This window comes from Delphinus delphis, chromosome 2, assembly GCF_949987515.2.
Source record: "Delphinus delphis chromosome 2, mDelDel1.2, whole genome shotgun sequence".
NCBI classification, from domain to species: Eukaryota; Metazoa; Chordata; class Mammalia; order Artiodactyla; family Delphinidae; genus Delphinus; species Delphinus delphis.
This window is the reverse complement of record NC_082684.1, coordinates 34578474-34604485: the sequence shown is the minus strand read 5'-3', so window position 1 is coordinate 34604485 and position 26012 is coordinate 34578474. Positions and strand designations below refer to the sequence as shown.

General features: G+C 47.0%; 1 protein-coding gene across 4 annotated transcripts in view; it reads right to left on the bottom strand.

The window, feature by feature from the left end:
• Nucleotides 1-26012, bottom strand: part of ZFYVE26 (zinc finger FYVE-type containing 26) — a 62193-nt gene that overhangs the window by 4434 nt on the left and 31747 nt on the right. For all 4 annotated transcript variants that reach the window (XM_060004354.1, XM_060004355.2, XM_060004353.1 and 1 more), the window contains 18 exons: nt 24656-24778; nt 24091-24267; nt 22539-22785; nt 21376-21474; nt 19161-19324; nt 17969-18105; nt 15727-15758; nt 14802-14938; nt 13641-13861; nt 10900-11047; nt 10466-10675; nt 9769-9987; nt 5126-5323; nt 4256-4455; nt 3331-3472; nt 2969-3028; nt 1710-1892; nt 558-602 (listed from right to left, as the gene is read on the bottom strand). In XM_060004354.1, coding sequence (XP_059860337.1) covers nt 558-602; nt 1710-1892; nt 2969-3028; nt 3331-3472; nt 4256-4455; nt 5126-5323; nt 9769-9987; nt 10466-10675; nt 10900-11047; nt 13641-13861; nt 14802-14938; nt 15727-15758; nt 17969-18105; nt 19161-19324; nt 21376-21474; nt 22539-22785; nt 24091-24267; nt 24656-24778 — 2742 coding nt within the window. The remainder of the gene's footprint in view (nt 1-557; nt 603-1709; nt 1893-2968; nt 3029-3330; nt 3473-4255; nt 4456-5125; nt 5324-9768; nt 9988-10465; nt 10676-10899; nt 11048-13640; nt 13862-14801; nt 14939-15726; nt 15759-17968; nt 18106-19160; nt 19325-21375; nt 21475-22538; nt 22786-24090; nt 24268-24655; nt 24779-26012) is intronic.

Genomic DNA, 26012 nt, shown 5'->3' with positions numbered 1-26012 from the left:
AACCTGCGGTGAGGCCACAAACAGGAGCCGCTGGCACCCTTCCCAAAGGTTCACCGATTTCCCTCCCACTCAACAGGAAGAGCTTGCAGGCCCCAGGGGCAAGGTCTGTTCTGCAGACTGAGGCACCAACAGACATCGTTGGTCAAAGGGTTGGGTGGGTTTTTTCCTTACTGTAGAGGGTACACTTGTTCCTCCAGGATAAAGAGATGCCTGCTCACTCTGAGAACCTCATGCAGTGAGTCCATCTGAAGATGAAAGTGAGGATTTCCTAGGGCTCTGAGAGAAAACCTCCATAGGAAATGGAGAGTTGAGAGAAGTCTAGGACATGTGTGTCTTGGGGGATAAAGAAATGGGAGGGCAAAGGCTCGTGTGGTCAGGTTTCTCACGTTCCCCACCTATTCCCTCCCTTCTACGCCCCTATCTGGGTCTCAGTCCCACCTCTGATAACAAAGAGGCTGAGATACAGGTTGAATGGTAGCGAGCAAAGGATAAAGGTGAAATGCAAGTCCAAAGTGCTGCTCCCGAGCGCTACTGGGTGTGGAGACAGTTCCGCTCACCTTGCTGTCATCACTGTGCATCGCCTGGATCAGGCCCTCCAGCTCCTGTTCAGAACAGAGACACAGTAGTCATGAGATGGAGGGGTCCCCAGCGTGGCAGCTGGGGCCCAATCCAGCCTCAGCCCAGCCGTTCTGACTCAGGGTGGGGATGCCTGCCTGACCCTTCTCTACAAACTCATCACCTGGGAATTCCCAGGCGGTCCAGAGGTTAGGAACCCATGCTTTCACTGCTGAGGGCCCGGGTTCAGTAGCTGGTCAGGGAACTAAGATCCCACAAGCTGCGTGGCACGGCCAAAAACCCCACAAAAACCAAACTCAACTCCTGCTGTAAGAGCAACAGAGGAAAGCTAATGATAACACTAAGCTTGGGAATCTGAGAAGCAACAGCAAATGAGGCCTGTCCTTGGCCTTCAAGAGAGGATGTGGGGCTTCCCTGGTGGCACAGTGGTTAAGAATCTGCCTACCAATGCAGGGAACACAGGTTCAAGCCCTGGTCTGGGAAGATCCCACATGCCGCGGAGCAACTAAGCCTGTGCGCCACAACTATTGAGCCTGTGCTCTAGAGCCTGCGAGCCATAACTACTGAAGCCCGCACACCTAGAGCCCATGCTCCGCAACAAGAGAAGCCACTGCAATGAGAAGCCTGCACCCTGCAAAGAAGAGTAGCCCCCGCTCGCCACAACCAGAGAAAAGCCCACGTGCAGCAACGAAGATCCAACGCAGCCAAAAATAAAATAAAGTAAATTTATTTAAAAAAAAAAAGAAAGGATGTGGCTCTGTTCACCCCTCTAGGAAGCCATTGGGGGACATTTTTGCAGGTGACACGCTTCAAAGGCCACCTGCAGGCCCACAATGACCTCCTCTACAATCACAGGGAGAAACTCAACTCTGTCCGTCTGCAGACACTTCCGGGTGCCAACAGCATCAGACAATGGGATGCTGAGGGATGGCCTCTGGATACAGTGATTATCACCATGAATTTTCTTTCCAGCGAAGGGTTGATTAGTGAGGCCATCATTACAGAGGGGTCAGAAAGACAGAGGGATCTTGTAGAGTTTCAGGTACAGAAGTATGAGGAAGAGAAAAATAAAGAGGGGGATGTGAAGACACTGAAATAGGCAGAGGAGCTGAGAGGTCTGGGGGTGAGCGCACCTGGGGTGGAATTCTCTTGAATGCTTCCAAGCAGTTGAGGAGGATGGTGTCCCCGTCACTTTTGGCCGCCATGCCTGACTCGCTGACACATTTGAGCAGCTGTCGGATCTCACTGTACTTCTCCCTCTCCACCAACTGCCGGGCGGCTTTGCAGTAGGTTGCGGCAGCGTCCAGCTGGAAGTCCTAGAACAGAACGTGGGGTGATGGGTGTAGGGAGGCAGGGACACCAATGGCGGGAAGGAAGGTGACATTTACAGAGCTCCCACTGGGCTTGGGGTAGACAAGACTGCAGTCCCAATAGAGAACATACATAAACAAACAATCAGCAAAAAGTTCTTCTCTTGGAGCTCGGCAGACATTTAGGAAGCAGCCACAAAACTCGTAACTTTGATACCTACACCGGTACATCTCACGTGCTGCCGTGTCACTTTCTGAAAATATTCTAATCAAATGCCCAAGACCAGTTCATTCTCTCTCTAACGAGTCACCTTTCTCTTGGAAAATGGATGTCGGGGGCTGATACTGGCTGCCCTGGACACTTGGTGCTCTGTTAAGAGATGCCTTGGTGTTAGGAAACAGACCAATTCACCAAAAGACTGATTTGCTAGAAACTACCAGATAAACATGTTGTTGCCTTGGGGTCTTTGCCCAACAGGGAAAATGGGTGGGAAGAAAGAAATCTGTCAGCTGGTTTGTTGTCTTTGATCCTTTAGATGCACACTGTGTGAAGACCGTGTCTGCCTGGAGGGTGATGGGCCTCAGCGTGCCTGTGTGTCACTGTGTGGTGGGGAGTGGTCTGGCTTTTCATGGTTTTGGTGCCCTGTTCCATCCTCTGCTCCAGTGCCACAGCTGTACCTGTGTCCTCGTATCACAAGCAACAGAAAATGTATGCCTCGAGCCGGCTCCTGGGCAGCGGCCCCTCCCCCTGAATAGGACCCCCGCACCGCAGCCCCTCTGCCACCTCCTCCAGCCACGCCCCCCACAATGAGGACAGCTGTGTGGAACTCTCCTAGACCTCGTTTCGGGTAGTTATTTGATAGCTTTTGATGAACTCGTCATTGGTTGCTTGGCTTTTGGCAAAGTGGCCTACGGTCTTGAATTTGACCCAGTTCTGTAACAGCCCTCTTGTTGATTTCATCCTTGATGTACGTGTAAATCTGCTTTCCTTGGTATAAAAATTTTCTGAAGAATGATCTCTCACAGAACTGTGGTCATGTGCTGATCGCCCTCGGTATAATCCTGAGTAATCTGCGTCATACCTGCAGAACCCGGAATGCAATTCCAAAACCATCTTCTACGTTTTTCCCTCCTAGCATGACCTGAAAATGAGAGGGAAACGTGCTTAAAGAAGCAAGAATTACTGGAGCAGCCCCGCAGTCACGAACGAGGCCCTCACTCAGTCATTTATTCAACAAATATTTGTGGAGACGCTACTGAGTGCAGGCACTAGCGATACAAGAGTAATCAAAACGGACTCGGTCTCCAGCCTTCCGGGGCTCTCATTCCATCGGGGAGGCAGCCCTCAAAAGAATGACTGAAATAATGATAACTGGACGATTACAAGTGTGACAGGCACTCTGAAAGAGAACAGCCTGCCGGAGGTCTGACACATCGTGCATACCTTGCAGGCAACATCCATTTTCATGTGGTTGTTTCCAAACAGGGTTGGCAGAGGCAAGGGGGTGATCTGAGAGGTCCCAGCACTTTCGCAGCGATGTAAGAACCTGGTCACTTCCATCTGCAGCTGAAGTGTGTTCATGTGCCTACGGTGACAGGAGATGCACAGTCTAGCCTCAGGAGGGCCTCAGGAGTAACAGGGCCAGGTGACTGAGAAATCATAATAGGATGGCAATGGAAAAGGCAGAAGAAAGGATGCGGAGGGAAAAGAGATCCAAAATACCCTCTGAGCAGTTACGACAAGACGAAAGCGGCTGATGAGTGTTTACGGAGCACGGCGTGCTACTAACAACAGCAGCGGCTGAGAGAGACATGAACCCTGCCCTCCAGAGTTCGGAGGCTAGAGGAGAGGTGGGTAACAAGCAGACACATCGAGTATCTAGCGACTGGGACTGTGAAGGAATAAACAGTAGCGGTGGAACATTTACTTCAGATGTTGTGTTCTCAGCAAAAAGGCTGAGAGGAGGGAAGGACCTGGGGTGCTGAGGAACCCCCGGAGGCCAGGGTGCCTGACACGCCACAAGAAAGGAGAGAGTAGCGTTAGGTAAGATGGAGATGCAGGCGGGGGCCAGATCACCCAGGACCTCCTCTGCGTCTTGTAAGGGGTAGGGACTTAGTCTGACTGTCACATGTGATCCCAGTCCCTGCGCCTCCCCTACTTTCCTCTTCTCCTACAAGCTCCTCTGGCGGCTTTCCAGGCTTGTACCGGACACTGTCATCCAGGAATGATTCCTGTTAGGTGTGTGCGTGTATGTGTATGTGTTTGTTTCCCAAGAGTTCAGAGATGGGCAAGAGCGGCTGCATCACCGACAGACCCTCGGTTCCAGCCTTTCTGCCCCACCCCAACTGCTCCCTGAACCCCAAGTTACCTTGACACATCAGCTGCCGTCATCTTCTTTCGGAAGAAGGTGGTTTTCTTCCTTCCAGTACGGCGGGAGGTTTCTTGGAGGTAGATCTTCAGGTGGTCCTTGGCCTTAAGCAGCCAAGAGAGCTTCTCTCCCAGCTCCGTATATGTCTTTGCTTTGTGACTGAAGAACCGAATACAGGTCATGGCGGCCCGGATGTGGTCCTGGAAGAGGAAAATGAATGTTCAGGTCAAAGGAGATTTGGAGGGTGGGGGTGTGAGGAGAACTCTGATCTGATGTCCCCCCATGAAGCCTGGCTGCCAGCACCCTTTCCCTCAGAGGCCCAAGAGATCCCAAAGTGAACTGACTGGCTGGGACCTTAGGTAGGACATTATTCCAGCACAAAAGAGATCTTTAAAAAGGAGACTTCTGATTCTCCATTTGACTTGCCTTCACTTTCACTCTGGCGTTGAATAAGCCAATTTCTCTGTGATCTAGTGTTGGCCACCCTCAGACAGATTGGAAGAAACATGATCCCTCTCCTTTCATGCATCTTCTCTAAAAACACTTACTTCTCCTTCATTCCTTATGAATTCTGCATTCGTGCCCCATGTTTATCTTGAAACTACCGTATCCCTCTTTTTTATCTTTACATTCCCTGAATTCAGAAGAATGCTATTACTGACAAGATTAAAGTCTGCCTCTTTAGGATGAGAATGGAAATCCTGATATTACGTAAGAATGCTAGAGAGTAACGTGGATTTGCGGTAAACTTAGTCAAGGAGCAAAAGGCCAGGAACCAAAACGACAGTCTCGTTCCCTCATCCTGCACAGTCTCCCCACGTGACAGGCCAACAGGGACAGAGGCAGAAGGCAGGATGGGGCTGCTGTTACCTTCATAAACTGCTGTAGCTCGTACAGAATGTGGTAGTAGTTCTTCTTCTGTAAATGTTGGCAGGCGGCAATCAAGTACTTTCCCCAGCTTTCCAAGGTTGGATCAATGGATTCTAGCAAGTTTTCTAAAACGTGTAGCTTCCCACTTTTATAGCTTGGCTGGAAGATGCCTTCTATGAAGATTTCTGGGGGACTCTCCTGGAGCAGGGCAAAGCAAAAAGTCAGAAGTCTTGAGCCTGGTTCTGGCACTGTCTGGGACCCATTCTGAGTTTCCTTCCACTCACAGCCCTTCAGCATCCTCCCACAGCGGTGCGTCTTATCTTTTTGCACATCACAGATGGAACCCTTAGAGAATCCCACCCGGGTGACTGCTCCCCTTCTCTCCTTCTCCGTACAGAAAAGTTCCTTGAGTTATCTGCACTCCAGAGTTCCAGAGTTATCTGCACTCCCTGTTCCAGAGTTATCTGCACTCCCTGTCTCCAGTTCCTCTCCAGTGACTGTCTCCTGAACTCACTCACATCTAGCTTTTGCACCTACAACTCCATTGCAACTGCCCCTCAGGTCACCAATGACCTCTATGTTGTTAAATCTAAAATTCTTAGTCCTTGTTTTCCACCTGCTCTGTCAACAGCTTGTGATACAGCTGATGGCTTCCTCCTTGAAAACTTTTCTTTATTTGGCCCCCAGGATACCACCCCCACCAGGTTTTCTTTCTGCTTCTCTGGCTACGCCTTCTCAGTCTCCTTTGCTGATTCCTCCTAATCTCTCCAGGGCTTAGGAGGGAGCTGTTCTCTTTTCTCTGTTTTTGGCTGCGTGTGGGCTTTCTCTCTAGTTGCGGCGAGCAGGGTCTACCCTTTGACGGGTGCGCGGGCTTCTCATTGTGGTGGCTTCTCTTGTTGTGGAGCATGGGCTCTAGGCGCACAGGCTTCAGTAGTTGCAGCACCCGGGCTCAGTACTGGTGCCTCACATGGGCTTAGTTGCTCTGTGGCATGTGGGATCTTCCCGGACCAGGGATTGAACCCATGTCCCCTGCATGGGCAGGTGGATTCTTAACTACTGTGCCACCAGAGAAGTCCCTGTCCTTTTTTCTTTACTCACTCTTTTGATTTCATAAGTCTTAGGGCTTTAAATTTATCTATCTGCTGATTATGTCTAAATCTCTATTCCCAGCCTGTTTATCCTTTCTGAACTCCAAAATTGTATACCTAACTTACACCCAACTGCCGACGCAAAAAGTCCTCTTTGGTATCTAGAGAACAATACATATTGATATAAAACTGCACTCCTGATTGTGTCTTCCCAATCTGCTCTTTCTGCAGTCTTCCCCTTCTCAGATGGCAATTTGGTTCTTCTATTTGTTCAGGCCAAAAACCTTAGCCATCTTTCTCTGACACCACAACATAAAAGTCATTAGCAAATTCTATTGGCTCCACCTCAAAATACATACAGAATCTGTATGTAGCTGACCACTTCTCACCACCTCCATGTACCATCCTGGTCCAAGTCATCATCACCACTTGCCCGGATGATTGCAACGGCCTCCTCCCTGGTCTACCATCTTCCACTCCTGCCTCTTTTTTGACTAATGCCAACCAGTCAACCTGAGTGATTCGGTTAAAACATAAGTCAGATCACGTTACGTCTCTGCTCAAAATCTTCCAATGGTTTTCCTTCTCACTCAGCACAAAGCCCAAGTCCTCATAATGTCTACAAGGCTCTATATGATCTAGGCCCTGTTAGCTTTCTGACCTTATCTGCTACCACCCTTTTCCCCAGCTTACTCTGCTCAAGCTGCCCTGGCCTTTGCACTTGCTACTCCCTCCACGTGGACCGTGCTTCCTCCACAATCTGCACAATTCATTCCCCATCTACTTTGGGCCTTTACTCAGATGTCATCTGTCCTGGGCACCCTGTCTAAAATTACACAATCCGTCCCTTCCCTCTCCCCCACTTCACTCTTCTTATTACTTGTCACCTACACTATACATCTTATTTATCTTGTTTATTGTCTCTCTCCCTACTATAATGTAAGTTTTATAGAGCAACTATTTTTGTCTGCCTTTTTTTTCTTCACTGTTGTGAAGAATAGTCCTTGGCTATTTAATAACTATTTCTTGGATGAATGAATAAATGATAACTATCATAGACCAACTCATCAGGAAAGTACAAACACATACTAATCTGCTCACTTCTGAAGTTCATCTGTGGTTCAGAGACCATGAGTCATAAACCCCCATTCCACAGTAATAGAAAAGAAAACCATTTGGCCATTCAACCCCTTAAGAACTTCCATTTTGGGACCTCTCTGGTGGCACAGTGGTTAAGAATCCACCTGCCAATGCAGGGGACACGGGTTCAATCCCTGGTCCAGGAAGATCCCACATGCCGCGGAGTAACTAAGCCTGTACACCACAACTACTGAGCCTGCGCTCTAGAGCCCGCAAGCCACAACTACTGAAGACCTCATGCCTAGAGCCTGTGCTCTGCGATAAGAGAAGCCATCGCAATGAGAAGCCCGCTCGCCGCAACGAAGAGTAGCCCCCGCTCGCCGCAACTAGAGAAAGCCTGCGTGCAGCAATGAAAGGAAGACCCAACACAGCCAAAAAAAAAAAAGAACTTCCATTTCATCCATTCATCTATCCACTCATTCATTCATAACTAGCACTAGGCCAGGTACTTGAAGACACCAGGTAAGGTAAATATGGGCCTTCTCGCTCCAGATGCGAAGACACGATTGTAAACAAATAGTTGCAATCCAGTGGGATAAATGCAGTAACAGAGTTACGTTCTAGGTACAGTGACGGTTTATAGGAAGAGGTGAATGCTCAATACAGAGGGTCTGGAAGGATAAACAGGAGTTTTCCAAGAAAACAAGGAAGGGCAGGGCATTCTAGGTACAGGGAAACAGCAATGCAGACTCATGGAAGTAAGAAAGGGCATGGTACAATCAGGAAAATTTAAGTAATTTGGCAAGTCTGGAATATAGAGCATAGATAGGATTTGCAGTGAAAATAAACTGGTGAAATAAGGGGGCCTGATACTGTTGGGTCCTGCATTCATGCTAAGGAATTTGGACTGCATCTTGTGGCCATGGGGATCCACTGAAGGCCTTTTAGAGGGAGGAATACCATGAATTAAGAATAACATAAATAACATGTACTATGTTTTAGAAAGCTCACTCTGGGGCAATGTGGTGGGTAAGAGGTGAAAAGGCAGGGAATGAGGCTGGAAACATCACGTCTTCCATGCTCTAGGCATTCAGTCATAGTTTTCACAATGTTTTTTTCTGTTGTTCCCCACCTGCTTGAGAAGGTAAGATACTTCAGTTCAAGGGTAGCTGTGATTACAGGAGATAAAAAGAAGCCTTCTTTCCTAGCTCTGACGAATGTAAAGCAGGGGCAATGCTGCCGTCAGCTTTTACCAAAATAAGTAAGTAAGCAGCTTAACCCTCTGGAGTGGTCATCAGTTAGAAGCAACAGAACTGGGTGAGGAGAAGTAGCTTTACCTCCAAACTCTTTAGGAAACTGAGGGAAGGGAAACAGGTTTCAGCAATTAAATGCCAAATAATATAACTTTTACAATATTCTTGACACCCGGTTAAGACACAGTAGCTACGGCAGTAGTGAAAACACTTCCCTTTCGCTGTCCTGTAGGGGTATGGTTACCACGACTCTGTACTGTTGACCCACTTGGAGGAATCCTAGGAGATATGCCTGTTTGTAAACTTTCAATGGCCGCCATTTTGGATAAAGGCAGCAGATTGGAATTAAAGCATAACTCAAGCTCCTTTAATTTTATATGAAATTTGGTACTAATCACTCAATTCCTCAGAAAAATTGCATGGGACTTTCAGATAAAAAAGAGAAGGGTAAAGAGTCATGGTGAAACAGAGTCCTAACAATGGCTCCAAAGAAATAATGCACTTCAGGGGTGCCTTTGCCCCCTGTGGGAGGAGGGCAGAGGATGTCAGAAGAAACAAAGGAGGGCACACTCTCCTTCTATGAGATACTTGTGGCCCCAAATTTAGGATGTGGCTCATGGGTGCTTCCTGGCCTTTGTGGTAAGAACCCTGAGTGGACGAGCAGTGGGGTCGGCAGCAGGACACAGCCCAGAGCAGGTGGGAAGTGTGTGGAAACAGAGAGGTTAGGCAATTTGCTCAAGGTCACACCACTTACACCAAGCATCTCATTCCAGAGACCATGCTCTCAGCTATTACTTGGTTCTGCTAAATGTTCTGGGAGAAGGGATGAAATTTGTCACTGCCCGTCAGAAGGACAATCTGGGATCCAGGTTAAGACTTTCGCACACTCATCAAATCATGATTTGTGCAGATAGAATTTGCCATTTGTGTTTTGTTTTGTTTTGTATTTTGGCTGCCCATGAGGCTTACAGGTTCCTAGTTCCCTGACCAGGGATTGAACCCAGGCGCTCAGCAGTGAAAGTGTGGTGTCCTAACCACTGGACCACCAGGGAATTCCCTAGAATTTGCCATTTGGACCTGACTTTGCCAGAGATGATCTCATAGTTCAACCCTGGGGTAAGGTTAAGGGGGGGTTATTGCCTCCATGAAAGCTGGATGGGCCAAGCCAAGCGGGCAAAGCAGGCACTGCCGTGTGAGAGCCAGCCACGTCTGCAAGTCCCACCTTTTGGAGGAGGTGCAGCAGGGCTTCCCGCAGGCAGCTGTGCCTCACGTAGAAGCTAATGATGGCCAGGCTGGTGCTGTAGTTATGCAGGTAGAAGAGGCATTCTTGGTAGTAGGTGTTGTTCATGATCTTCCCTTCAGGAATCACCTCCAGAGAGAGGCTCTGGGTCCGAAGGGTAGCTTCCAGCTCTTTCAAGGTGGCCAAGTAATCATCATCTTGCTGCCAAGAGAGGACAGAGTGTGAGGGAACAATGGAACTCAGGGAGTTCTCAGCAGCCGCTGGAAATACTGTTTTCAAAGAATATTTAACAATGTGGAAAAGTGCTCACTATTATATAGTTTTAAGGGTAGAAAACAGGCAGGATATAAACTTCTATATATTATAAACTGTACAACACCAATTAAATCAAAAACATAACCAAGAAAATTCACTAAAATCTAAATATTGCTTAAGTCTGGGTATGGGATTATATGTGATTTTCATTGTTTTAAAATTAGTTTTCTTTTTTTTTTTTGAAATTTGACTCTTTATGACTTATCTAACCATATATAATGGAAAGAACGAAATCCAAACCTGACAGCTCTGAGCCAGGGCTGCCACTGTCAGCTGAATGGAAGCTGATACTTTCCCCAGGCCATTACTGCCCCTGGGCCTCCCCCTGGCCCTGGAGCCCACCCTCTGCCTGCTGTGCTCTTACCACGGATAGAAGTGGCCTCGCTGTGGACTCCAGGTACTCAACCACATCCTGTACCAGTCTTGAGCCATGACTCAGCTGATTGAGGTCGAGAGGGGGCTTCAGACAGCGACTAAACTTCTCCCGTGCGGCGGTGAGGTTCCCAGCTTTGAGGCAGGCCATGCCCCAAGCGTGCCATGCCCCGGTGGTATCAAGGCCAGTCTTTGTGGAGACCTGGAGGAAAAACTGCTCCTTTTAGGGGGAGGCACCCACAGCCATGCCTGAGGGTCCCAAAGACCAACTCTATCCCCTTGGTGTCAATCATTTCCCTCCCCACCACCCCACCTGCCATTACTCCCACACTGGCAAACTTGTCATGCCTTAGACACTCCCCATGGCCAAGGACAACTAGAGGAGGTAACTCGCTGGGGTAGATGTCAGCTTTGTCTGTGCCTCACCTCAACGCCCAGTTGGTAGTACTCAGCTTCCAAAAGCTGGTTCCTTAGCCTGGTTACTGCGGCTGGTTGCAAGATCTGATCCAGAGATGGCACGTGGCGATAGGCAGCAGCAACTAAAATATTCAGCACATCTACCTTGCTGATGTAGCTACAGGGAGGAAAAGGGCAAGGCAGTGAGGCTCCACAGGGTCATCCCAAGAACAGGTGCTGCTTAAAGGTTTTCTATTTCATTTCCAATGTGAAATGTGGTAATGAGAATTGTGAGGTACATGGGAGAAAAGACTCTGGAGTCAGACTCTCGGAAACTCAACTCTATCACTTAGTGGCTCTCTGACTTTGGGCAAGTTAGTTAACCTTTCTCAGCCTCAATTTACTCATCTGTAAAATGGATAGAATAATGGGGAGTTTTAAGGATAAAATGAAATAACCGGAGGAAAAGAGCTTAGGATGGTGTCTAGAGCTTTGTAGGCACTCATCAAACGTTAGCTATCAATACATGGATTACGGACGCTCTGGGACACTCAGGTCTCCTATTTTGAGGCAAGGCCTTTATACCGACGCTGGGAGCTCGCAAGCTACCCGTTTCTTTTTGGTTCTCTGGAACCCTGCTTGCTTGGGAGAGTGTATATGGACTGTATCGGCAGCCTGCACTCCCGGTCAGTACAGAGGTCACATCACTACTATCCTCTGGAGGTGCTGCTGGGCAGGGCCCTCAGATTCGAGTGCCCTGGACCTGACATCCTTTCTCTGGGTTAAGGATGGACTCTTGTTACTAGGACTGCTGCCTTTGATCTTATTCCTGACACCTGGTGATTGCAAAAACCTTATAACAACAGAGCCCAGAGAGCTGTCTGGGATCATTCTGTTTAGTCCTGCCTGAGACAGGCCTACACTCAAGGTTCTTGAATCTTGTATCATAATTCTATCAAAACCCCCTGCGGATCCTGACTTGTCCACTGATTTCCCTGGAAAGGGATTCAGTACATCAGTGATTCTCAACCTAGTGGGGATGGGCAGGGGAGAGCATAGTGTGTAAAAGCAAATTCGGTATCATAATGTATTGGACGTGTGTAATAGGTGGTGTGAGTTTTGTTTTTAAACATTTATTTATTTGTCTACAGAAGAAGGTATGAGTTAAAAACAGCGGAAAAATACTCTGCAAACCAGGAGTTCTAAACACACACGAGAGACGAATCTACTATCATCAGCAACTAGGCACAAGTGCAGCGATTCCCTAGAGTGAGTGTACCGATTCCAGGGCTGGGAAGAAAGGATGTGTAATTTGAAACCACTGCTATTAAGTGTCAGAGAAGCCCATGGCACCTGGGGATGGGTGAGAATCCCACTGAAGCAAGGACTTCCTTAATTTCTGCTCCCTTAACCCAAAGTGGATATTTCCTCCATCTATATTAGATTTTGAAGGAAGTATAGGACTTGCTGTTAGATTTGTTCTCCAGCCCCCATCTAAGTATCCTTTTCTGTTAATAAGATTTTATCTCATTTACATTTCTGATAGTTGAGAAATATTTAGATATATCTTTATTTTTGCCTTAAATTCTACCTTTTGCTATATAAAATGGTTTCTGTTCTTTCCTTCCCTTCTCCATTTCTGATAAATTGGTAGAGTTTTGGTTCTTTTCATGGTTATTTAAAAAATTGTATTTAACATATTATACAGCTCATTTTTCATTTGTCAACTTGAAAAATGATGTAGAATCTTTTGCCTCTTGATATGAGTGAAATTAACTCCTTTATATTTCCTTCCACTTTCTGTCCCACCTCCTTCTGCCTTTCTCAACCTTCTGGTTTTTGTTAGTAAGAATAATAAAACTAACATTTTTGGAGTACACAGGCTCAGTTCTTAGCCCTTTATATGGATACAGTACTCTCACTTTACGGCCATAGGAAAGAAATATTATTATCATCCCCATTTTCTAGAGGAGGAAACCGAGGCCCAGTGTGGTTAACAGACTCATCTAAGGTTACAGAGCTAGGAAGCGGTGAAGTTGAGAGTCACTGCACTCTCTGTTATCTGGTGAGTTTGCAGGCCAGTACCCTGGGCAAGTGCCTGAAGCACTGACACGTCAAAGAAAATTATGCTCTTTGCTCTCAAATCTGGCTAGGACTGAGAGCTGGGAATGCACGTGAGTCACACATCTGGGTGGATAAGCCAGGAACTGGGAGTTTTCATTGTCAGGTTAATGAATGGAGGCAGAGCAGGCTGCGTAGGGAGCTGGGGCCTAATCCTCACTTTTCCATAGAAACTTCTACTTTATGACTCACATTCCTCCCTGGGACTTAGGGACAGACCAGTCCGCAGTGCGCTTTATAGATCTGTTACCCAGAACTCCGAGGCCACAGTCTGAATTTGGTCAAGGCTAGGGTAGAGGACACATCTCCTTTAAAAGGCAGAAAGTTCCACAGAGACTAAAGGTGCTCTCCAAAATTGATGTGCATTACAAATTAACCCAAGTCTTTCTTTCCAACTGGAAAAGAAAGACTCTATAGCTAGAGAACCTGCCTTGAGGATCCACTCAGGGAAAGAGAAGCACACAGGCTGTCAGCGTAGGGTGAGGAAGACTGCTTGTGTAACAGCATTTCATCAACGTCAAATGGAGACGCAAAACAGTTCAGCATGTCTTGTCAGAGGACTGGGAGGTGAAAACCCACAGTAGGGTCAGAAAAAGAAGCTGGACAGACATGACCACCGTGTAAAAGAAGAGAGACTCATTTCCACTTACCTGTCACAAAGAGCTAGGTCCTGGCTCCGGCCTGCCTTGACAAACATCATCTTGGCGCTGAAGAGCAGCTGCTTCATGATGTCTGTGAGCAGCCCCGCATCTACCTCCGGGTTGGTGAGCCCCTGGGACAGCCTGCAGCAGTGCTCAATCAGCTGGTGGCCACAGGCAACGCTGTCCTGGTGCAGATTCAGGATGGCGATACACAAGGAGGCGCTGGGGGCCTGGCCCAGGTGGACGAGGAGAGAAGCACACTGTGAGTTCCCAGACCAAAGCAGTCTTCAAATGTAGCTGGGAGGGAGGAATTACTCTTCCCCTTTCACAAAGCTTGAAAAACCCTGGGGGAAGGAGCCAAAGATCCCACGGCACAGCAGAAGTAGAGCTAAACATACTTCAGAAGTTCTAGGTAGCACTGGCAAAGCTCTGGCTGCTAGGTTTTTGTCTCCTTACTGGGCGGAAGGCAGCTGTGTCCACGTGTTACCTACTTCCTGGGAATGCCTGTAGGTGCCCTTCTTTTTTAGTCTACTGTCCCACCAGCGCAGGTGCTCCTAATGCTGGCTTGGACGACAGTCACCTTGCTTGTCTGGCTACCTGCAGAAGTCTTTGTTTCAAGCCACTGGAAATAGTGCTGCTAAATTAATATTCCTAAAGCACACTCTGAAACCTTCCGTGGCCCTGATGCCTACCAAGTACATATATCTTACTGCAGAGTACAAGGCCCTACACATAAACAGCCTGTGTCAACCCTACCTTTCCTACCTCTCTATTAACACCCTATGTTCTCTCCAAATTAAACCACTTCTAATTCGCCTATCATTTTTGATACTGTGCCTTCGCTTGGATGTTAGAGTTTGGAACTCTTTGCCCTTCTCCTATCCTCACTCCACTCAGGACACCCAAACTTCTGCTTGTCAAACTCCTACCGCACTTCCAAGGCTCCTCTTAAATGCTACCTCTTCCACGAAGGCTTTCCTGATTTCCTCTTGTGTATTTCTCAAGTTGTTCCTCATTTTCTGCTTTAAGTGGTTTACTTGTCTTAGCTCCCATGATATTACACTGTGAGCAAGTGAAGGCCTGCTTGTGTCTGCCCAACTCTGCATTTCCTGCCATGCTACTACACATCATAAGGAAACTCAAATGACCATCACATTTTATTGCTATTACCTGCTCATAGTAAAATTCACTCCGCACCAGCTCATTTTCCTCCTCATTCAGATCCAAAATCCATTCCACCTCAGCTGCTTTGGGGACTCTCACCACAGCTGAGTATGGAGGGCTTTCGCTCTTGGGGCTGTCTGGTGCTGAGAAGACAAATGCCGTTCATGTGTCATTCACTGGCCGGTAGTCCAGTCTAGCCCAGCCCAGGGAGCCACGAGCTGCAGGCAGATCCTTGCCTGATATCTTAGGGCCCTTTCTCTCCTTTTGGTCTTTTTTATTTCCTTTAGGAGACCGCCTTGGGTACCTCAAACTTTCTTCCCCAGGCACAGACCTGGAATGAGTGTTACAGTGTTTGTCACACAAACTTGTTGCTTCACACGAGAAACTCTGAATGCTGCATGCTTCCCAAATGGAGGGATGAGCCATTGGCTACTCTAAAAACTAACCTGCCCAAATTATTAATAATGATTACCGAGGGGAAGGAGGGAGCATTAGAAGGCAGGATGGTGGTGAAGGGAAACCTAGTGGGGGAAGGAAGAGAAATAAGCTACTAAAAGTTAAGGACCAAATTCTTTGGCTGCTGGCCTCCTCGATGCTGGAAGCTAATGGGCCAGTATGATAGGTTACTATGATGACAAACCTTAAGGGAAATAGCCTGACAGAAATGCCAAGAACTTCCTTTGGTCAACCTGTTGGACTGAGTTGCCATTGAGGGTGTCAGTTGCAGCAGATATGCTGAAGGACGAGCCAACTTGAGCACAGAGACAAAAAGTCACAGGGAGGGAATTCCCTGGTGGTCCAGTGGTTAGGACTCCACGCTTTCACTGCCGAGGGCGTGGGTTCAATCCCTGGTCGGGGAACTAAGATCCCACAAGCTGGGTCGTGTGGCCAAAAAAAAAAAAAAGTCACAGGGAATGTGATTCAGCCTTACCTCCTGGTTGTCCTGGATTCTCCTCTGGCGCACTGGAAACAGAGAAAGAAAAAGTGAAATGCTTGAATCCCTCCTCCTGCTCTTTGTTTTGAGCTTAGTGTATAGCACTGACATTTACTGTTACTCGAATGAGATTATCAGGGAATCATCCAAAACTCTTTTCTCTCCCTCACCTGTCACAATCAACCACTTACCATTTCTTGCCCGTGCCATTTAAAATACCTGTTTAAATGTCCCCATCTCTCTCCTCATCCCTGCCTCAGAGAGGGCCCTCATCATTTAATGCTAGAGCCTTTGCAATAGCTTCCCAATTGGTCTCCTTGATTCTACCAAGCTATTCTCTACTTTGTAGGTACAGCGAGCTTTCAAAAATGCAAGTCTGGGGCTTCCCTGGTGGCGCAGTGGTTGAGAGTCTGCCTGCCGATGCAGGGGACACGGGTTCGTGCCCCGGTCCGGGAAGATCCCACGTGCCTCGGAGTGGCTGGGCCTGTGAGCCATGGCCACTGAGCCTGCGCGTCTGCAGCCTGTGCTCCGCAACGGGAGAGGCCACAACAGTGAGAGGTCCGCGTACCGCAGAAAAAAAATTAAAAAAAAATGCAAATCTGGTCATATTATGCTTCTGCTTAAAATTCTTTTATCAAATTCTTTGATAGCTCCTCAGGGTAAAATATTCCACATTTGCAGTTTAGCAGACAAAGCTCCTTATGGCTTCGCTGCCTCTTGAGACCATCTCCTACCACCCATGACCTCTGCTCAACCCATAAGAGTCCTCCCCACACTGCTACGGGCTCTGATCAAGTTCAGTTGGTGCCACCAACCACTAAATCCCAATGTCACAGCCAGAGCCCAGGTCTAGCATCTGCACGAGGAGCCTCCTGGTCAACCCCGGCCCATGCTTCAATGAGCAAGCTCCAAGCCTCTCTGCCATTCCCTAGGTCCTCCCAGCTCAGCTGCCAGCCTCTGAGTCCAGAACCTTAGCCCATCACCTACCTATTTACACTTCCTCAAAGGACCCACATTTTCTCCTGCCCCTACCTTTGCAGTTGTTACTCCCACTTTGGGGCATGCTCTGTTTTGGCTTCTTTTCCTACCAACTTCTCATCCTCTAAGTCTCAGACCAAGTGCCACACCTCTAGAAAACCCTCCAGATCACTGGGCTAAGCTGGGTGTGTCTCCACACTGCACTTACCCAAGGGCTCTGTGGTCTGTGTTTTGGCTGTCTCCCCACTAAAATCGGGGCTCCTTGAGGGCAAAGTGATTATTGCTCAGTGATTGCTGAATGAAAGAATCCTCACTGATACCAACTGCTCATTTCTAATCTCAGCAGTATGATAAATGGGTAATTTCCCTGTCCCCCACCCAGAGGGAGGCAGTGGTATGCCAGGGTCACAGAAACTGTGGTATGAACATGGCACGTCTTCCTTCCTATCAGGTCAGTAATCACCATGGTAAATAATGTTAAAAAAATGTTCCTAGTAAAAGAAACACAAAAATGCTGTTGAGCTACTGGGCAGAATGTAAAATCCCTTTATGTCTGTTAGTAAAACATGAAGAACTCAAAGTGATTTTGCTCTTGGAGAGCTGCTTTGGCTCCTATTCCCACATGCTCTAGGAGTCTTAGTTTCACCCTCCTCTGCTGCTAGAAGAAGTAGAAAAAATTGAGCAATACTGGACCGGCAAACACCGTCTTGACCTATCTTGCCAGAGGCATGAGCAGTTTCTGAGGCTTGTTCCCAGCTGAACTGTGCACAGGAAAGTGTGTGGGCTCTTCTAGTTGCGGATAACAAGCCAGAATGATGAGCTCAGTGAGAGCTGACGCAAGTGAGGCCCCAACATTCAGTGTCTTTTGGAGTCCAGCTGAGACCAACTGAAGCGAAAGTGGCCGGAAAAGAGGTGAGGCTGTTGGCAAACTAAGATCCACGGCCTCAGTTAGGGGACAGGCCCACGGCCTCAGTTAGAGGACAGGCCGAAGAACTAAGTGTCCTGATCCCAGAGAGAACATCATGTAAGAGCTCTGATCTCTGCTTCTACTCATCCCTACTTCCTCTCTTAGAAGTCTCTCTGACCAGGGTCAAACATTACACTGTAGAGTGAATGGCATTTCAGTGTGAATGTGAAATGAAAACTTTCTGTAATTGCTCAGATTGGAGACGCTTTCCATAACGAGACCCCTAGGAGTGTCGGGACCCGGGGGAGGGTGCAGTGGTCAATAGCAGCAGCGGCCCCGCTGCAGGACACTCACTCTTTGTTGAAGTAACTATAGCACTGGTCACACACGCGAGTAGGGTTCTCTCTGCAGCCTTCCACCACCGTTTTCTTAGTGGAGCAGGAACTGCACACTAGCCGACCACAGCGGCGACAGTGATGACGCCTGTTAAACTGAGGAGTGTCATCAGGAAGAGAAGGAGGAGGGAGGAAGAGAAGGTGAGATTGCAGGACCTGTGAGCACCCGGCAATCCATTTATCCTTGGAATTAGCCACCTGTGACTTACTAAGAATACCATGTGCTTGGGCCTCTACTGAGAAAAGAACACACTAGTCCTTGCCTTCAAGAAGCTGACATTTAAAGATCTCTCTCATCTGATGGGCAAAGACGTCCAAGTCATGGACAGTTTTTCAATAGCTCCTGACAAGTCTTATCTGTCTGTGGAGGAAACATGTGAAGACACCGCAAAAAGCAGTGGGGAAGAAGTGACTTTCTCAGCCAATGAGGATCACATGTCTACATGGTATTGATGATGATGAAACAGTGTTTTTTTCAAGATGCTTTTACAAATACTGCCTTATTTCATAAGAGGTTGACAGATATATTACACTGCTTTTATACACGAGGAGGAAACAGACACAGAGAAATTGCATCGTCATCCTATTCATCAGCTGAGCTGCTGTGCCAGTCAGGTACTGTGTTCAGGGTGGTAACATTTGTTACTGTAGTTAGTGTTTATAGCTCCATGAACCAAATAACCTAGCATCCCTAGTTTACAAGTGAGCATCTGAGACTGAGAAAGTTAATAGTCACATTGCTAGTAAGAGGCAGTGCTGGTATTAGAACTGAGGTCATCTGGCGCCAGCACATAAAACCAGTACCAGGTCACCCGTCTTTTTGCGAAAGACACAGGAGCTAGAAACGAGATGCCCCAACATTTGGCGACTCCTCCCATGCAATACCACTCTGGCTCTTTTTATTTATTTCATGAGAATGGCAGAGATTTTAGAATTTAAGGCTCCTTGAGGGTGTCTACCATCTGTCTAAATTCAGAAAATATATTCTGGTCAGGTCAAAGGTAAACCCAGAGCCGTAGATCTGGTAGTCAGTTCTTCTGAACATACCCATATCCTCTTGGGGACAGGAGGTGACTATAAACTCAAGCTCAGGAAGTAGAGCTTTCCTTCAATTTCTCCTGCAGGTAAAGCCGGAGACGGACGCTGCTTACCATGGTGAAGCGCTCCCTGCAGCAGACCATGCAGGTGCTCTCACTCTCATCCGGTACCCACTGGTGCCTGGCAGGGGGCGTTGCTGGGGGCACAAACTCCAGTGGCGGCTGACTCTGTGGGAAGCTCCTCTCCCTCGGACTGGGGGAATGCACAATGGAGACACCTGGGAGTCAAAGCCAGAAGTCAGAGTAAAAGGTGATCAGTAGTCCAGCTAATAAACAAAGAAGGGATGAGAGAGTTAGAACTGTACCACTTTACAAACCCTACTGATAGCATAGATCCAGTTATTGATCATCGATGGCTGACTGCAAAAAGAGCATTGTGCGTCTCCTGATGGAAGGCACACGGCCACCTATCAAATGTACTAACCAAAAAACATTAAGCCTGAATCAAATCAAGCTTCTAGATCTATCTACCAGTGTACTGGAAAACACAGGGGACGGAGACCCAGATTGCCATGGGGTGACAGTCAGCAAGATGCAGTGTGTGGGAAGCTCTAAAGGACAAATGACCTAGTTTCCTCCACAAATAAAAAGAGGTAGCGGGACCTACTGATTAAAACAGATTTAAGAGAGAGTTTAGTCGAATGCCATGTGTGGACATTATTTACATCTTGATTCTAGAAAGACCAATTCTAAAAAGAATCTTCATGAGACAACTGGGGAAATCTGACGAGTGACTGGATAGTTGATAATAATAAGGAATCATTAATTTGGTTTTAGGTATGGGAATGATGTTATGGTTTTGTTTTATAAATGTCCTTACCTTTTAGAGATATACCCTGTTTTATTTATAAACAGAATGGTATGATATCTAGGATTTGTTTCAAAATAATCCAGTAGAGGGACAGGGGTAAAGATGAAACAAGAATGGTCATACTGACATGATAAATATTGCAGCTGGGTAATAGGTATGTGACACTTCATTACACTGGTCTCTCTACTTTCGTGTACTGGAAACTTTCTGTAATAAAGAGTTAAAAAAATTAAGTAACCAAAGCTGCTCAGGCTGCCTCATGCAGATTTGTGAAGCTGCTCACATGCCTGTACGTCTGAGCCCTTCTGTCAGGTCTGCTGATTACTGTGAAGCAAGGCTAATGCTCAAAGCACGGCCACGAAATGCCACGGTCTTTGTTTTATGATATCTAAGGAGATTTCCTGTCAACTAGCAGAACGATGTTGGCAGGTCACAGAAAGAGAGAACTGGAAAACACAGTGACTCTTAGCAGCACCCAGAAGAAGACGGGCTGTCGACCTCTCCCCAGAAGTCTGCTCTCCTGTTGGCAAAACAAACACTTGCTGAGCTGCTTCTGCGTGTAGGCCACTAGGCAAGTCAGGAGACTGTGGGAGAAGAGGGGTGGTGAAAAGGGGTGACCAAGACATGGCAGAGGCCTTCAAGGACCTTGCACCCTGTGTGGGTGACAGATATAAGTAACTACCTGCAGGACAGGGTCAGAGTGAACATAAGGGCTAAATAAGTCGATTCTCCTTATTAGTAGATTCCGTATTTGTGAAGTTGCCTACTCGCTAAAATTTGTTTGTAACCTCAAAATCAATATTTGCATTGCTTTTGCAGACATGCACAGAGTGGTGAATAATTTGAGTTGCCTGGTATACAGCTTCTCATCTGGGGTTGAACAAGGTAATGTTTCCCTTTCTTATCTCAGCTCTCATACAGAGATGACCAGAGGATGCAGATGGTAGGGGACAGTGCAGCAGGGTAGTGTAAGAAGATCCACTCTGGGGCTAGTTGGACAGGGTTTGAATCCCAAAGGCTCATTAGGCACTCATTAATGGGGTGGCTTCAGGCAGGGCACTTTAACACTCTGAACCTCTTTTTCTCTTTTGTAAAATAAAGAAAATAGAATTTACTGGGATGAATTGTTTCCAATTTGAGATTATAATGTACGTGAAATGTGTGTGTGTGTGCGCATGTCCACACATGTAATCACACACACGCGTGGGCATATTTTCCCTAGGAGCAGTGGTTTAGTATTTGCTAATTCAGTGTTTGTGGAGCCTTCATAGATATACCACTGCAAATAATAAGAATCGATTGTATGTTGAATTTTCTGGGATACAAAAAGCTGGAAAGAATCAAGAAAAACAATAAGAATGTTGTGACTGGAAATGAAAAAAGAAGCAAAAGAATCAGAAAATCAGAGTAAGGCAAGATTGAACTGAAAAATGGGTAACTCTCAGAACCTGTCCTTACCAGGAGCAGCAACAGAAGAGAACTCCACTGACGGTGACCTAGACAAGGTCTCAAGGTCTGAAGCCGGACTGACAATTTCCTGGAGGTAAGTCACAGGATCTGTAGGGAGGGAAAATGTTGACAGATTGTTCTATCATAAACATCCTTACTTGCTGTGCTAGGCATTTAGTTCAAAGCCCTGTTGGTTTCACTGTCATCCCATGACTCTACTAGGTATGCAAAGAATGGCAGAGGTACTTCTAAGACGACAGCAAGCATGCTTCTTAAATGCCTCAATAAACAAACTGTGTTAGGCACGTGAGATAAATGAAGTAGACACTAGGATTTTACAAAATACATCTAAAGATGCCCAGGGGGAAGTAGAAGACATTTAAATGGTGGTCCTGGAGGGTAGGGAGTAAGAAAAAAAAAAGCTGGCTGGGAACATCAGCCCCCATTTATTTCATTTTCTTCATTCTAGAAGAGGCTGAGTCAGTTCCCACACTAGTGGCATCTGATGTGATCCTGGGAATAGCGCACACCCTCAGTACAAAACGATGGCACTTAGAGCCCAGTGCACCAAGGCCAGACAGAGACCACCCCCAGCATGTTTTTTTGTTTTTATTTATTTTTGGCTGCTTTGGGTCTTTGTTGCTGCATGCGGGCTTTCTCTAGTTGGGGCGAGTGGGGGCTACTCTTCGTTGCAGTGCGCAGGCTTCTCATTGTGGTGGCTTCTCTTGTTGTGGAGCACGGGCTCTAGGCACGTGGGCTTCAGTAGTTGTGGCTTGCGGGCTCTAGAACGCAGGCTCAGTAGTTGTGGCACACGGCTTAGATACTCTGCAGCACGTGGGATCTTCCCAGACCAGGGATTAAACCCGTATCCCCTGCACTGGCATGCGGATTCTTAACCACTGCGTCACCAGGGAAGTATCCCCCAGCATGTTTTTTTCCCCCGAAGCTTTATATTATTATGCACGTGGTGGTTATCTACCATCCTTTCATTCTGGTTAGCCTGCCACTTCCTCCAAGACAGATCTCTCCTATATAAAAGAGCTATCTCTCCTGAAGTGTATCTTTTCACTCTCAATCAACTCAAAAGTATAAAAGAGGAAAAATGAAACTAAGGATGTAGCATGGTATTTCCTTCTCCATGTAGAACCCCCATCGAGGATGCTGGCGGTTACCTGAGCGTTTCTCCCGCAGAGGGTACAGAAAGTCCAGGGCTTTTCCTGCGTATCTGGAAAGCAGCGAGTCCACCTCGTCCATGGTGAAGCCAATCTCCTGGCCAGCCAGCAGCTGATGCAGAGTCTGCACAGCCATGGTGGCCCAATCCACTTTCATGTTCATGAGCAGCTGCTCTAGCATGAGCAGGGGGTTAGAGGACAAGTGGGAGTAGCTGGCCCGGTACTGCTCGGGCAGGGTTAGCAGGACCTGGGTGTGGGGCAGAGCCACAGAGTGAAGAAAACAGGACACGAATTTCAGAAGAAAGCCAAGATTCTTACTGGGAAGGGGGAAGGGTATCTGGGACCAAAGGGCACTTGGCCAGCTACTGAAACTGGCTAGGAGTCTCTTAGGCAGCAAGGCTGGCAAACTTTTCCTGTAAAGGTTTAGATAGTAAATATTTTAGGCTCCATAGGCCATAAGGTCTTTGTGGCAACTACTGATTTATAAAACCTGATAAAACCTGATTTATAAAAGCAGACAGAGGACTGGATTTGGCCCACAGGTGGTGGTCTCCTGACCCCTGGCCTAGACCAACCAGGAATGGTTGACCCCTGCCTGATCCTTAAAGCCACCATTCTGTCCATTTGAGGCTTTACTAGAATAAGCAATATAAGGTGGACTGAACCTGGCACCTCCAGTGTTCTCCAGGTGAATGATGACTCTAAATTCCTCCTAGAGGCGGTTATTCCTGGGCTTGAAATACATTCACTGGCTCTTCTCATTGCCAATTTTCAAAGATTCCATTTAGGTACAGTACCAAAAAAAAGAAAAAAGAAAAAAGAAAAAAAAAGGTGTATCCTCTTTAGAATCATTTTACATAGTTGAACTCTTGGCAATAGGCTCGTGGTCATATTCATGGCTCTCCCAGCACTCATTCTATTCATGGGGCAAGTTCTACACTCAGGGGGCCAGTATATATGACTTCCAATCAGAATCATTATTAGAGAGTTAGAAGGCCTTATCTCTCCCCAAACTCTCCTTCACTGGATTACTTTTTCTAGCTTATAATTTCTTCTATTAGTGTCTCCAAGGTTACACATCAAAGGTAAAGACTTATCTCATTGCCTAGACAATTAACCCTTTTCCTTTAGCACAAAGTAGTTTTAAGGATTTAAAGCAGTAGTTTTAAATCCTCGCATCAGAATCCTTCTGGAAGATAGGCAGGCCCTGTCCCAAGGGGTTCGGTTTTAATTACTCTAGGGTGGAGATTAACTACTGCTATTTTTAGAAAGTCCAGGTGATTCTAATTCATGGTCCGAATTGAGAAGGCTTGGTATAGCAGATGCCAAGGAAAGCATAAAGAGAATTTAAGAGGACAGTAAAATTCACTTTGGAGGCAGAGCAGTAAGAGAACGGTAAGTCCTAAGGGATGTGGTGGGCTGTTAGGGTCAAGATTTTATATACCACAGGTCAAGGATGGCAGGTGCCTGGAAGGGCAAGTTCTGAAGTGGGAGATGGGCCAGCAGTCCCTCCCTCAGGCATGCTTTCCCAACACCCCCTTCTCCTCCTGACCTTGGATCCCATGTACAGTGCTTGGATTTCACGGTGTCGGTCAGCAGTCAGTTCTCCATAGAAGTGGGTGGTGAGGTAGTTGGCCAAGAAGTGAGAAGTGGCCAAGCTAGAGTGCTGGTCGAGGGACTGCTCTGTGACCTCAAGGCACATGGTGAGGTCAGGAATTCTTCGCAGGAGCTGTTGCAGGAGGAAGGTAGAGGAGAAAGGTGAGACCTGTAGAAGAACTCTTAGAACAGCCTTGTTTTGTTCGAGAACAGAACCTTCAGGTTTAGTCACTGAGGATTAGCCCCTTCTCTGCACTCATTTTTTCACCACCCCCAAAGCTTCACAAATGATGGCTTTGACAGGACCAGAGATCAGCAGAGTCTTGGACCCAGCTGCCCGTCTGGCACCTAATGCAGGGCTAGGCACCTGTAGGGAAGGTGACTATAACCAGCTCCTGAAGGACACGGAGGGGCAGATCTGAGACTGCGAATGCTTTGCATGGGATCCAGCAGGAACAGAGCCACCTGATTTGACTAACCTTCTCATCCCCTACCAAAACTGGGAAGAGTTGGAGGCTTACCTGCAGAGCCTTTTCATGATCGCCTCTTTCTAGAAGGTGGAGAAGATGCTTTTGATGTAGGTTGATTAAATGTTCTCTTGGAATGGGGTATAGGCAGCCCCACTCCTCACACAGCTCATACTCCTGGAAGGAAACACACATGCCTTCAATCCCTTTAAATTCCTGGCCTTGTCACTCATCCAGCTCTTGCCTGATTTTTCTCAGGAGTCTTGAGTCTGCTAAAGCCCCAGGAAAGTTTGGGAAGCGCTGATGGGAACTTCACTGTGGGACTAAAGTGGGATCATAAAGGACTAGAGTGGCAAGGTAAGTTATGAAAATGATCCAAGTAGGCTGACTGTTCAGGATGTCCTTTTTCTTTTAGCTCTACTATAATAAAGAAACAGATGACATATAGCTACTGACACTCGGTGTCAGCCCTGGGAAGATACTAAGGAAGTGGGGAAGACCGAAAAGACTGTCCAAAGGAGACAGTGCCTGCTCAGCTCTGACTGTTGCCATATGAATGTGCAGGCCCAGTGGTGCCAGACTTTTAAAAATGCCAAAAAAACTTTTTTAATTAAAAAAATTCCCTATTTTACAAGGTTGGCAACGAAATCAATATGAAAACTAAAAATTCTGCAGAGCAATACTACATGGGCCAAACAAACATGTTGGGGTTGGATTCCATTGATATCACCCCTTGTTACTCCCCCTTCCAACACCAAATTTGTGAACTCTGGATTAAAGCTTCCCAGAGCTTTGTCCATGTGTTCTAATATGATGGCATCTGGAAGGCCCTCCCCACAACTCTGCCTGGGGCCACCTTCTTCAGGATGCTTCCTTGTTTCTTGGGCTGTCTTAGGCACCTGGCTGTGCCCCACCTTAGTCTGGGATTACTTCGGTCACTTGGTATATCACAATCGCCCAGGGATGTGTCTCGCATCGCCCCGCCCTGCTCCCTCCTTTCCCAAAATGTGAGCTGCACAAGGGCAAGGACTAAGCTTAATTATCTTTGTTTCAACACCATCTAGCGCAGTGGTAAATAACAGACAGTAAAGGTTTCCCGGATGAATGAACATCTGAATAAATACACCTCATTTTGAACTATGGTATATCAGCTCCCTATAGGGTAAAAAAAAGTCTCCTTGGCACTCAAATGTCCAATACACACATGAAAAGATAATCAAGGTCATTAGTAATCATGGAAATGTAAATTAACACCATAATGACATACCATCTTATTGGCAAAAAAGTGAAAAGCTGGACAATGCCAAAGTTGCTAAGAAGACGGAACAACAGGAACTGTGAGTGGGAGAATAACAGGGACAGGACGACGGATCTGAAGAGCAATGTTGTAACATCTTAGAAAAGGTGAGGA